At 53.5% G+C, this 13,441-nt stretch overlaps 1 protein-coding gene across 6 annotated transcripts in view; it reads right to left on the bottom strand.

The window, feature by feature from the left end:
* Positions 1–13,441, bottom strand: part of SYNJ2 (synaptojanin 2) — a 94,283-nt gene that overhangs the window by 39,626 nt on the left and 41,216 nt on the right. For 4 of the 6 annotated variants that reach the window (XR_009054287.1, XM_057738661.1, XM_057738662.1 and 1 more), the window contains exon 5: positions 8,308–8,391. Coding sequence is in view for 4 of the 6 variants with exons in the window: in XM_057738661.1 (XP_057594644.1) it covers positions 8,308–8,391 (84 nt within the window). In the remaining 2 variants the exon portion in view is untranslated. Of the gene's footprint in view, positions 1–5,279; positions 5,461–8,307; positions 8,392–13,441 lie in introns of those variants that run through there. The other 2 variants (XM_057738663.1, XM_057738664.1) reach the window with 2 other exon arrangements.

The raw sequence follows: 13,441 nt of genomic DNA, 5'->3' as shown, positions 1-13,441 counted from the left end.
TTTCAAGATAAAACATTTCTTAAAATGTACTGCTCAATTTTGCTTGGTATTGAAGGTCGAAAAAGTGGTGTCCTTGGATTCATCTGTATCATCCGATGTAGTTATTACTGAATATGTGAGAGGTGTTACTTTACAACTCTTAACATCACAGGTACCACATCTGTCCCTCTCCTCGTGTGAGGAAAGAACCCACCTAGAAAACTAGTTTCTCAGCAATAGATTTAGAAATTACTGGGATTAAGTTTGTCCACATAAATGACTGTACAAACCAAGTCTCCAAACCCTCTGGGTCCTAAGAAACCTTGGTCACAAAGGAAATGAGCCGGTCTAAAATGGCATCTAAATGAGGCATCTCACTGTTAACTGCGGGCATTCCTAAGAAAGGCTCAACCCACACGCCTTCGTTTTGCGTGTACTCTGCCCTCCTTTCCTGGTGGCCATCGACATCGGGCTGACGAAATGCCAGATACTTAACCCCCAAAACCATCACAGCCCCTGAGTTCCCAGAAGACAGCCACATCCTACACCCAAGGCAAACTCAGCTCTTGTCTTTCTTCTGAACTTACAAGGAAGGTGCTAGCAAAAAGCGGGTCCACACTCCTCCAGTCTCCCTCTGAGAGGTCCCTGAGCCCCGGGGAGGGGGCTGCTTGCTGTGCGTCTGCCTGTCAGTCATCACAAGAAATCCCCTCCCCACCCCCACCCCCCTGGGGCTTCAGGGAGAAGTCACGCTGTTTTTAGACTTGCTCCCATGGGAGCAAGTAAGAGAATCAAAAAACAACGGTTCAGGGCTCAGAAGCTTGGTCTCTGGCTCTAAACTTTCTCCATGATAAAAATTACCTAAGTCCTGTTACAAACTGCATAACCCATGCAGGCCTGAGTTAGTGAGCCTCACTCCTCTGGTTCACGTGGCACCGGGTGCTATGGAGACAGCAAAGGGATGGGAGACCCTGAATTCCCATCCCTGGATGACGACTGCCACCGGGTCACTGTGCAAAGACTGAGAAACACACTTCAGTGTTTCTAACAAGTCTGCACAAGTGCAAATTAATTTGGTGGAATCTGTGCCCCTTTGTACTGAGAACCAGTAGTGTTGGTTCTTCGGACTGAGAACCTGCATCTTACCAGGGTGAGATGCAGCAGGCCCTCCCTGGCATCAGCAGGACTCGGGGAAGGTGGGGCCCAGACAGGAAGTGGCAGCCCACAGCAGGAGAGCACACGACCCAGCCCCGGGGCAGCCCTTCTGGTGCCTCTGCCCGGTCTCCCTCACCCCAGCCTTGCCGTGTGGACAGGGCAAGGCAGGCCCCTTGTAGGCATGTTCTTTCCCCCACAGTGGTTAGTCCAACATCACTGCTGACAACAGACACTAAGAGGTCAAGGGCATCACCCACAGTGAACGACCAGGGCAGTAAATGGGCAGAAAGGATCCCTGACTCCAGTGGTTCTCAAAGTGTGGTCCCTGGACCGGCAGCATCAGCGTCCCGAGAGCTTGTTAGAAATGCAGATTTGGGGACCCACCCCAGACCTACTGAATGAACACCTTTGGAGGTGGGGCCAGGAATCTGTTTTAACAAGTCCCCAGGTGATTCCTGCATGAAGCGATTTCTGTTTGCACGTGCGTGTGTGTGCACGCACGCGCGCGCGCACACACACACACACACACACACACACACACACACACACACACACACGCTAAAGTTTGAGAAGTGCTGGTTTCTACTTCCTCATCTTCCTCATTCCCTTTTGCTGGCGGTTTGAATGCCCGTGAGGGGACAAGGCATCAGGACAAGACCAGCCCGGGGGGCTGTGTCTACACCCGCACACAGGGCACTCTGCCCACAGCCGTGTGTCCCCACCTCCCACAGTGGACGGGGCCGTGGGCAGAAGGGGGTCTTGGACACTCTCAGGAGGTCATCCTTCCTCCGTCACCTTGACAACCCTTTAGTTCGGCTGCCTGAGGCCTCACGTCTGGCCTCCCCACCCTGGGCCCTGTCTCCACCCCTGCCCGGCTCTGACACTGACCTGAATCTCTCCTCTTTGGTGTCACCTAGTCCTGAGGCCACCGTGAGCCAGAGCCTCAGGGAGCAGCTTCACTCAGGGCTGGAATGAGACCACTGCTGGCCCCGGCACACAGGAACTGAGCGCGCTGCTGTTTTTAGCCTCCCTCCTCCTCCTTCACCCACCCTCCTTCCCCGGCCAGGTGGACACTCAGCCAATCATTCCTGTCTGGTCCCTAAAGGCACAGGTTCAATCCTAAAGACTCCAGGCTGAGCCTGAGGGAGTGGCTGGAAGAATAACACCTGGCTGAGCTGAGGCAGTCTCCACCAGCACTTGAGACACTCCCAGAGCCACAAACGGCATCTCCGAACCTCTCCCCGCCCCGCCCCTAGTTCAAGTTGCTAGCATCTCTCATCTGGATCCGTGCAACTGTCCTACCTGGTGTCTGTACCTCCCATCTTCTTCCTCCAAACTCCAAAGCCTACTTAGGTGTCCCCACCCACCCCCTGAAACCCTTCCATGCAGCGTCCAGAGTGTGGGAGCCAGCCCCTCCGAGCTCACGCGCCACGGTGTGCACACCTCCTCCCAGCTCCAAGTTCACGCTGTGGGCTTGAAATCAGCTGCGATGAGAGTATTTATACCACAGAAATGGGCAAATGCTACAAACCAAAACGTCTCCCTCCTGGCCCTAAAAAAACTGTTTTACCAGCATAACCCTGAGTGGTTCCCAAGCCTTCTGCCCATTGGCGCCGTCTAAGGGTCTTCAGAACAGTACGGATGCCTGCTCCCGCCCGCAGACATGCTGATGTGACTGGGCTGGCATGCACCCCGAGTACCCGGAGTTTTATGGGCTGACCAGTTGATTCTAACGTGCAGCAGTTTGGGCACGACTGGGGTAAAACTCAAACTGCTTAGCGAACATAGAAAGCCCATGTTTATCTGGGCCTTGCCGGCCTCTCCAGTCTCACCTTTCACCCCAACCCCTGTTCCACAGGCCCAGGCTGCAAGCAGCGGAGCCTGCTCAGGTCCCCAGATGTGCTCTGATGCAGGGGCTGCAGCATCTGCATCCGTGGTTCCCTCCGCAGGCTGCCTGCCCGGCCTGGGTGATTCCACCCCACCCCTCCCAGGTCAGTTCAGACACCCAGGCCCACAGCCTGGGTGGACTACCCCTCCCCAGAGCGGCCACAGCGATCTCAGCCTTCCTCTCTCCTGGCTCTATTCACACAACACTGTCACGTCCTCTCACCTCCGCCCGGAAAGCAGGGGTCACATCTGATGTCAGGTGCCTGCATGTACCAAATGCTTGATGAGTGTCTGTGGGATGAATAAATGGCTTCCCCTGGGGTGTGTATGAGGGGTAGGAGATGGAAGAGCCTAGGAGACTGGTCTTCGTGCCGCACATGAACTCAGAGAGGTGAGGACGTTGTCGCTACACTGCAGAGTGTCCTCATGGGGACTTCGGGGGAACTCCTACTCTACTCGCAGGACGCTTCTCCCAATGCAACCTGTGCTTTTGTCTCTTACGTGTCACAATTTACGTTCTTAATACCATTAATAGCTATCATTTTTAGTACTTTTTAGATTTTAGATACTGTGCTAAATTCTAATACATATTATGATATTTAATCCTCTCTGTAACTCCATGAGATTGGTATTGTCAATCCCATTTTACGGAAGAGTAAATGAAGGCTTAGCAAAGATAAGAACTTCTCAACCTTTTTTTTGAGATAAAAAGATTCTCAAAAGTATGTGGTTCTGGGACTTCCCTGGTGGTGCAGTAGTTAAGAATCTGCCTGCCAGTGAAGGGGACACAGGTTCGATCCCTGGCCTGGAAAGATCCCACGGAGTAACTAGGCCTACTTAGTTGCTGAGCCTGTGCTCTGGAGCCCGTGAGTCACAACTACTGAAGCCCGCACACCCAGAGCCCATGCTCCGCAACAAGAGAAGCCACTGCAATGAGAAGCCCGTGCACTGAAACCAAGAGTAGCCCCCGCTCACCACAACTGGAGACAGCCTGTGCGTAGCAATGAAGACCCAATGCAGCCAATTAATTAATTAATGTAAAAAAAGTATGTGATTCCAAAGTATGGGAGCCAGAACTTGAACTGGAACCCAGGTCCCTATACCTTCACAGCTTATGCTCTGAATCACGTGATAAGCTGCCTTGCAGCCTTGTTTCTTTCTGGGATGTTGCTGGTAAGCCCAGGAGCTCTGTGCAAGCACCCAAGACCCACGGTCTGCATTGTGTGTACAACTTTATTCTCACTTCAGTTTGCTTCCATTTTAAGTATTTTTTTCCCCTCCTCCCAACCTTGTCATCATTTCTGAAACTGTTGAGCTGCAATCCATCTCACATTCTTTTTGGAACAAGGGAAGGTGCAACCAACTAACTGAGCACATACAGTGCCATGCATCCCAGAGCTTAGTAAATAGCCTTTGACGGGGAGGAGGCGAAAGTAGGCAAGGTGGGAGCCACAGTGGGGTCTAAGCGACTCTACATCCTCCTCCAGCTGGCTGAGTCACACGAAGCTTCAAAACACTGACCTGACTCACCTTTGCAAGACTTGTGTCTGTACGTGCGTGTTACGGGGGAGGGATATTCTTAAGTGACAAGAGGAGAAAAATTTTTAACAGACTAACAGTACATACAAAATAAACTACAACTAAATATACCAGGAGAGCAATTAGCTTTAAGAGTAAAATTTCAGGGACTTCCCTGGTGGCACAGTAGTTAAGAATCTGCCTGCCAATGCAGGGGACACGGGTTCGATCCCTGGGCTGAGAAGATCCCACATGCCGTGGAGCAACTAAGCCTGCGAGCCACAACTACTGAGCCCACCTGCCACAACTGCTGAAGCCTACGTGCCTAGAGCCTGTGCTCCACAACAAGAGAAGCCACTGCTACGAGAAGCCCGAGCACTGCAACGGAGAGTAGCCCCCACTCACCACAATTACAGAAAAGCCCACGTGCAGCAACGAAGACCCAACATAGCCAAAAATAAATAAAATTTTTTTAAAGAGAGTAAAATTTCAATGTGGCTATTTATAAATGGCACAACCTATTAATATGATAAAGATGAACTGCTAAGGGTACATGGTTGCTGGAAATGCAGGCAGGAGCCATGAGTTTGTAAGGAAGGTACCATGCCCGTGAAAACGTGTGGACAAATCATCACCCACAGTCCTGTCTGTGCACCCCACCCCCAGCAGGGCTTATCCATTCCCTGGGGAAACCGCAAGAGGGCGAGGGTACAACAGGGCAACTTAAAAAGCAAGCTATTCACCCCAAAATCTTTGCACTTTCCATCTAACCTAAGTAAAGAAAGAGGGGGACGTTTCCAAAACGGAGAGGAACAGCCGGGACGGATCGTCAGGCTTGCTGTTGCTGGTGCGGGCAGGGTGACTAAAAGCTGTCCTCCTGGGCCCTGCGAAGATGACGCCACCTCTCTTCGATGATGGACAGTACTTAGGAGATAAACACAGGTATTAACCACAAAGCTTAGCAAATCCTTAAGATCTGTGAACACGAAAGCCTTTTGAAACTTATTTTGAAGAAACCATGGAGGGGGCCTCCCTGATGGCGCAGCGGTTAAGAATCCACCTGCCAACGTAGGAGGCAAGGGTTCGATCCCTGGGCTGGGAAGATTCCACATGACACAGAGCAACTAAGCCCGTGCTCCACAACGACTGAGCCTGCGCTCTAGAGCCCACGAGCCACAGCTACGGAGCCCATGCACCGCAACTACTGAAGCCCGCATGCCTAGAGCCCATGTTCCGCAACAAGAGAAGCCACCGCAGCAAGAAGCCTACACAGTGCAATGAAGAGTAGCCCCCGTTCTCTGCAACTACAGAAAGCTCGAGTGCAGCAATGAAGACCCAATGCAGCCAATAATAATAATAACGGTAATAATAAAAGCAAAAAACAAAAAACATGGAGGCTGTGGAGGAGCCTTAACAAGTGTTAGGAGTCTAAGAGCTGCTACAGCTGCAGAAAAGCAAGCCGCCCAAGGTCCATGGATGCTGGGCCAAGTCAGACTGGGGACAGCTTGCTCCAGTGCAGGGTCAGGCTGCATTTGAAGCATCAGGGGAGTGAAGCTGGAGGCCAAAATTAAAGAGGGGAATGACAAGTTATGTTTTGTTTTGTTTTGTTTTTAGAGGAGGGAGATCAGAGCATGGAGAGTCCTAGAAATAAGACAGAGATGGCCAAAGGAAGGTCCTGGAGGAGGTGAAATGGAGAAAGGGGAAACCATGAAGGTTCCTGAAGGTCTGAGGATTCAGACTTTGTGTGGCACGTCCCCTGGAACACCCTGTAGAGACAGACTGTGTGCAAGGCAGGGAGAAACCATGTCATAATAATAATAATAATATTAATAATAATAATAATACAGCCATCCCAAATAGTGACCTTGAGCCTGGGAGAAGGACCCCAAACTGGGTGAGAGGGTGAAACAGATGAATTTCAAAGGGTCCTCCCCCAATTCTAAGACTCTATCATGATCGTCCCCAGTTTTCTTACAAATCAAAGGAAAACTCCAAATCTAAAGAAAATCAAGTTTCAAAACCCCATTTAGAATGTCCAGAAGAGGCAAATTATAGAGACAGAAGGTAGATGAATAGTTGCCTAGGCCTCAGGAATTGCTGGAGGGGATGGGGAGCGACCACTGATGGGTACCGGGTTTTCTTAGTGGTGATGGAAGTGTTCTAAAATTAGACTATGCGACAGCTACACAACTCTGTGAATGCACTAAAAACCACAGGATTGCACGCTTTAAATGAGCGAGGTCTGTGCATGTAAATTACACCTCAATAGAGCTGTTTAAAAGCAAAGCTCTCGTGGGATGGGCTCCAGAGGGCCTCTCCACCCATCCTCGGGAGTGATCTCTCTGCCGCCACTTAATGCCACCAGCTGCCGCACATGTCTTAGTTGTTCCTTTCTACTGGAAAAACTGAACGTGGATACGGCTTTTTTCCACAGAACTCAGAGCCCAAGTGAGATACTCATCCACCTGTCTCACTAAGGGCTGACACTGTTCCTTTCCTCGGCTGCCAACTGCACGAAGACAGCATGAGGACAAAGTGCCCATGGCTGAGGCTGGGTCAAGTCAAGGGCGGGTGAGATTCAGCATGTCAAACACTCCAAGAACCTGGCAGGTGGCCCTGGGCCTCTTTAGTCACCAGCTGACGACCCAACCACCATGTCACACAGAGCACTCGGGAAGAAGAGCCAAAGCGACAGAGGCCCAGGCACAGGGGTCTCCTGAGGGCACCAACGTCCCCTCTGGCCAGGGAGGAAGGCTGGGATCAGTGTGGAGGAATTTCAGGTCCACTCGCCCGTGACCCTCCCAGGTAGGAACACACTAAATGAGGCAGCATGCCCTCCACTGATGACAAATGTGTCCTTGGACCCACACCCTGAACTCTTCCCAGGAGACAGAGGCCAAATACCTCTGGCACTGGCCAGAGCCTTGTCTGGGAAAGCAAGGAGTATTTTTAGAAATCACGGGAAAGCTCTGTGCAGTTCTCACGTGGCCCCACCACAGACACCTCGAAACGCCAGAGCTGCTGCACAGCCGCTGGGGCCCCCAAAACCTTTCACAGCTTTCCAGGAGAGTCACAACTCTCGAAACACATCTTAGGGGGCTTCCCTGGTGCCACAGTGGTTAAGAATCCGCCTGCCAATGCAGGGGACACGGGTTCAAGCCCTGGTCCAGGAAGATCCCACATGCCACAGAACAACTAAGCCCATGCACCACAACTACTGAGCCCTCATGCTGCAACTACTGAAGCCCGCACACCTAGAGCCTGGGCTCTAGAAGAGAAGCCACTGCAATGAGAAGCCCACGTACCGCAACAAAGAGTAGCCCGCGCTCACTGCTAGAGAAAGCCCACGCACAGCAATGAAGACCCAATGCAGCCAAATAAATAAATAAACTAAAAAAAAAAAAAAAAAAAAGGACATCTTAGGCCACCTTCTCAAAACACTGAACTTGGGTCTAAGTGAAGGTAATCACACAATGTGGTCCACCTACCCTCAAAGACCTTCCACCTCACCAGCATCATCAGTGAGCTTGAGATCGGAAAATCACACAATGTCTACGTCTCTGTGTACGATCTCACACACACATGCACGCACGCATGCTCACACACTCGTATACACACTGTGACAGCTTAGCTCAACCCAACGGGGTTGCGGAAAAAAACCAGAAACCGTGCCACGAAAGAAACATGGTTAAAAGAGACCAAACCCACAGCCGTTTCGGAGAGGAGAACAGGGGAATGATGCCACACGTGGACAGGCTTTTTATGACCTACCTGAAGCCCTGGCTGCTCCCAAAACAGCGGAACGGAGCCTCTGATCTGGACAAAAGACGACACTCCATCATCCATGTAAATCGTCTGCAGCATAGGAGACAGAAAGGGAAAGGTATTCTTCAATGAAACCGAATGTCCTGGGGCCGGGTAACGGGATCCGGCTGCCTGAGACCCGACACCAGCCAGAGCGCAGGGCGACCTCGGGCTCGAGCGCCCTCTGCCCCTCTCTCAGCCTGGCAGGGCCGCTCCCCGCCCCGCAGGCTACCTCCCAGCCTCCGAGGAGGCAGCACAGGTGGATGGGAATTCCCACAACTTGCCGACCTCCCTGAAAAGCCCAGCAGTCCCGTCCCCACCAACCTTAGGAACAGAAGCAAATAGGCTCTGGGATTTAACGAAGACCTCCCTGGGAGCCCTCTACTGTCACCCTGTCAACTGACCAAGTAGCAGACAGCAACTGGAAAGGGACTGGAGGAAATGAACCAGCTATGCCCAAAGCCCTAGTTGGCTGTACTAGTCGGTCCTGCACTTGACAGTGCAAAGTCGAGACTTGACCTGGACTCATAGCTGGTACTGGCCCTACACCACCGTGTTCTTAAACGTGTCACGGAGTCCACTCACACACACACACAGCTTCCACAAGCTTCCAGGGTGACAGCACCTGCACAGACATAGACGGTCCTTTACAAGCTGAAGAACATATCTCCTCCGCACTCCCACACACAGTTCTTTCAGGGTGTACCAACTCCTCTGTCTGCAGGCCCCCACGGAGGCTCTAGTGCCACGGAGGTCTGAAAGGACAGAAAGTACAGTCCCGGGCATCACGGGGGGAGGCTGCGGTAGTTATCAGATGCTGTCCTTTATCTGAGTAACTCTACCCGCAGGGCCGGCCCGGGCCATGCGCTGGCCCTTTCCATTTCTTACTGGCCTGCTCCCTTACAGGGTAGCTTTCCATGCAGCTAGATCACGCTCAGATCACGCATGCATTAGTAATTCTGCAGTGGAGGAGCTGAACATCAGACCTGAAGGTTCTCTGGACTACAGGAATTACACGAGCCTCGGAGGTACAATGTTGAGCTGAAACTCTATCCTTTAATCTCCAAAGGGAAAAGGGCACTGGCTGAAGAACTTGTCTGTTTCCAGATATCGATCACCAGCAAACTGATTACCCTCCATTATTCTACCAACAGAAGAAAGCAGCAAGCTGTTTAAACTACCACAGGCAGCACTGGCCACAGGGAGATTACTTATACAACCTTGCTGCCTGCGTCCAGATTGTTGAGAATCACCAAGTCAGCCAACATCTCTATGTAAAGACAACTCACAACAGTGCCCAGGACCTGATGGAAGCTAAAGAACTATTACCCTTCACTTTATGTAACACATGCTAAAAGTACTACTTTCAGCATTAGACCACACCCCTCCTGAGCTGGAACTTGCACAGAACCAGCTTCAGAAAAACAGCAACAGGCAGTCCCAGCACTCTGGACCTGGGGCAGGAAGAAAAGATGCCTCTAAATTTCTCCACTCCTCCTCCAGCCTGTGCCCCATCCTATCATCAGGACACCCACCTCTTTGTTCCCCGATCATCACACAGTAGTGATGGATTTACGGTGCTTTCCTTTTGGGGCGAAAGAACACAGGTTTTAACCCTAGTGGGGAGATTCAACACCTGGCCCGGCTCACAGAGGTAATTTTCACAGGGGGCACCTGGGGCCCCGGGGGGAGGAGAGACAGGATGGAGAGTGTATGCAGGTCAGCACGTGGGCTCTGGGACACCACAGACAGGGGTCCCACTCCCATCTGCCCAGCAGGGTGACCTGGCTCCATTCCTTAACCACTTCCAGCCTGGGTTTCCCTCTCTCCACAGAGTTAGCGTCCCCTGGTCAAAGAGAGGTGACATGCCGTGAGGAGCAAGAAGAGCAAACGAGGGAGTGTTCTGGAGCCCAGGGCAGTCACTCCTGTTCAGGCCAGGAGCCTGCTGCTTCACATGTGTACAGGAGGCCCTGCAGAACACGGGAACAGGGTTCAGGCCACGGGCAGGAGAAGGAATCTAGGAGGAATCTAGGAGGAGACAGACAGAGGTAGGAGGGAGACGCAGAGCAGGAGGGGTTTCAGGAAGAGGGGAGCCACTGCGGTGTGGGGCGTGAGGCCAAGCCTGGGACCCCGGGACCTGGCAACGGAGCACCCCTTTTCACAGAGTGGCAGGAGGAACAACCCAACAACCATAAAGAGAAAGGGACAAAACAGGAAGACTCGCTACTGGGTACACTTTTCTCTAAAGGGCTTTTGGGGACTCCCCTGGCAGTCCAGCGGTTAAGATTCCGTGCTTCCACTGCAGGGGGTGTGGGTTCCATCCCTGGTTGGGGAACTAAGATCCCACATGCCACATGGTGCAGCCCAAAATTAAAAAAATAAGTAAAAGGCTTTTTGTTGAACTTCTGTTTCAGGATGAGGTGTTTGCAAACCAACTCTTTCCAGGTCTGCATTCCTGGGAGGACACTCACGGGCCATCCTAACCTCCCTGATTAATCAGTGGTCTTATCTTCAGTAGCCAAACCTTTATCTTTTGTTTTCTTTGGGTAGATGAACGGACTTTCTGCGCCCTGAGTCATGGTGGCAGAGTGAGCCCACCAGGTAGGACTCCCAGCAGAGCCAGAAAGACCCCAGACATCCCCCCCGGCCCCGGGAGACCGAGATGCCATCCACACCTGCGCACCCTCACGTATACACAACACAAATGCACCCACAACGTACATGTGTGCACACAAGCACATACACAACACATGTACGCCTGCATGCCCACACACACAGAAGACCCCCCCACCCACAAATGTGCACACACACAGCCTGCCTCGGAGGAGAAAGATTGTTCTCTTAGGGAAAAACACAAAAGCAAGGCAGGAGGGATGGTTTAAAAACACCTCCCTTTTCTGGCTCCCTGAGAGTCAGTCTCCACGTCAGGGACCCAGCCTGTTCCATCTCGCCCCATCACTTGTCTGAACGACAGAGGAACAGCAACCCATCAGCCGCCCTCAAGCATCTGCTACCGGACCTCCCCACCAATGGCTAAGATCTAGTGCGTCTCAGTCCCTTAGCAGAGGGCGCAGGCCAGAAGTGACCTGCAGGCATCACGAGAAGGGCGGAGCTGCCCCGGCTGCTGCTCCTTCCTGCCGTGGACTCAGCACCAACATCCTCAAAGTTGCTGCCTGCCACACTCGGGTGTGGACCTGGGGTTTCAGACCCTGCCATTTCTCTAAATGCCAGGTCACAAAGCAGGCAACCCCTCTGTCTTCCTCTCCCTCCATGGTTCCCCATCTCCCAGAGTCCTCCTCCCCCCGAGACTCCCCACCTGCCAGGGTCCTCCTCCCCTGAGACTCCCCACCTCCCAGGGTCCTCCTCCGCCCGAGACTCCCCACCTCCCAGGGTCCTCCTCCCCCCTGAGACTCCCCACCTGCCAGGGTCCTCCTCCCCTCCCCGAGACTCCCCATTTCCCAGGGTCCTCCTCCTCTGAGACTCCCCACCTCCCAGGGTCCTCCATCCCCGGGACTCCCCACCTCCCAGGGTCCTCCTCCCCTGAGACTCCCCACCTCCCAGGGTCCTCCTCCCCTCCCCGAGACTCCCCATTTCCCAGGGTCCTCCTCCTCTGAGACTCCCCACCTCCCAGGGTCCTCCATCCCAGGGACTCCCCACCTCCCAGGGTCCTCCTCCCCTGAGACTCCCCACCTCCCAGGGTCCTCCTCCCCCCGAAACTCCCCACCTCCCAGGGTCCTCCTCCCCTGAGACTCCCCACCTCCCAGGGTCCTCCTCCCCCCGAGACTCCCCACCTCCCAGGGTCCTCCTCCCCTCCCCGAGACTCCCCATTTCCCAGGGTCCTCCTCCTCCGAGACTCTCCATCTCCCAGGGTCCTCCTCCCCCGAGACTCCCTACCTCCCAGGGTCCTCTGCTAGCACACAAGCCTCTCCCTGCCCTCACTTGCTCTGCTATCGTTCTCCACACCTGAGAGGCACCTCCCAGGGCCAGCTGGCCTATCTCCCTCCTGCTGCAACCCCGCCCAGCAGGCTCCCAACCAAGCAGGCTCCCAACCAAGCTCAGCCGAGGGGCCCAGGGTTTGCATCTGTGTTGCCAACAGGGACATCCCTGGAATCGGCTCTCGGAAACGCTCTTCCCTTCTCCCCCATACACCAGGGCAGTCACGCTGTTTGGGGCCCCCGATGGCGTGAATCATCCCAGCTCCTCCCGCCCGTGGTGGAGAGCAGGGGGTCCGTGGGGAGCAGCCTGAGATGTGCGCGCCCCCGAGGAACTGCTCTGGGTGCAAGCCCAGACCTCCCACCCCACACGCGTCTGTGAAAATGGAGTCACCGTGGGGCTCAGCTGCCGCCTCCGGGTCCTGGAGGGACAGCAGCTGATGACGTCCACCTGCCTGTCAGCTCATCCAGTGCTCCCATGAGCAAGGCTGAGGGGAGGGCCTCATCCAGAGAGCAGCCCAGAGGAGGAAAGCGAGGAAAAATACAAGCCCGGATGCCCACAGAGGTCAAAGGACCTGAGAAATCCCTCCCCAAGCCCAAGAAGGGAGGCAGGTGCCGGCAACTGAAGTAGCACTGGGGCTGCAGGCCCGGGAGCTAAGGGGCAGGCCGCTGCTGTCTCTAAGGCATCGCTGGACCCGCCGCACAGTGCTGGAGGGGACAAGGCCCCTGCCTCTGAGCCTGAGCACGTAAATTGAGCAGGCAGGAGACAAACGCAAGTCACCAGGCACACTCAGACGAACCAACCAGAACAGAGGCCCAGCCCGTCTGTGGAAAAATGCAAAAAGCAAGGACAACAGGGATATCTTTCATAAAGCTAAATGTACTGCATTTAAAGCATGGTCCTAATCTGTTAATGTCAGATTATGTCCTTCTGATGGATTGAATTGTGTCCCTCCAAAAAGATATCTGAAAGTCCTAACCCCCGGCACCTGGGAATGTGACCTTATTTGGTGAGCAGAGCCATTGCAGCTGCAATTAGTTAAGAAAGGTCTGGTTGGAGTAGGATGGGCCCTTAATCCAATATGCCTGGTGTCCTTATGGAAAGGGGAGAAACACACATGGGGAGAAGACACCACGTGGAGCTGGAGACAGAGATTGGGTGATGCTGC

This window comes from Hippopotamus amphibius, chromosome 6 (genome assembly GCF_030028045.1).
Source record: "Hippopotamus amphibius kiboko isolate mHipAmp2 chromosome 6, mHipAmp2.hap2, whole genome shotgun sequence".
NCBI lineage: Eukaryota > Metazoa > Chordata > Mammalia > Artiodactyla > Hippopotamidae > Hippopotamus > Hippopotamus amphibius.
Note: the sequence above shows the minus strand (reverse complement) of the source record. Positions and strands in the feature narration are given on the sequence as shown.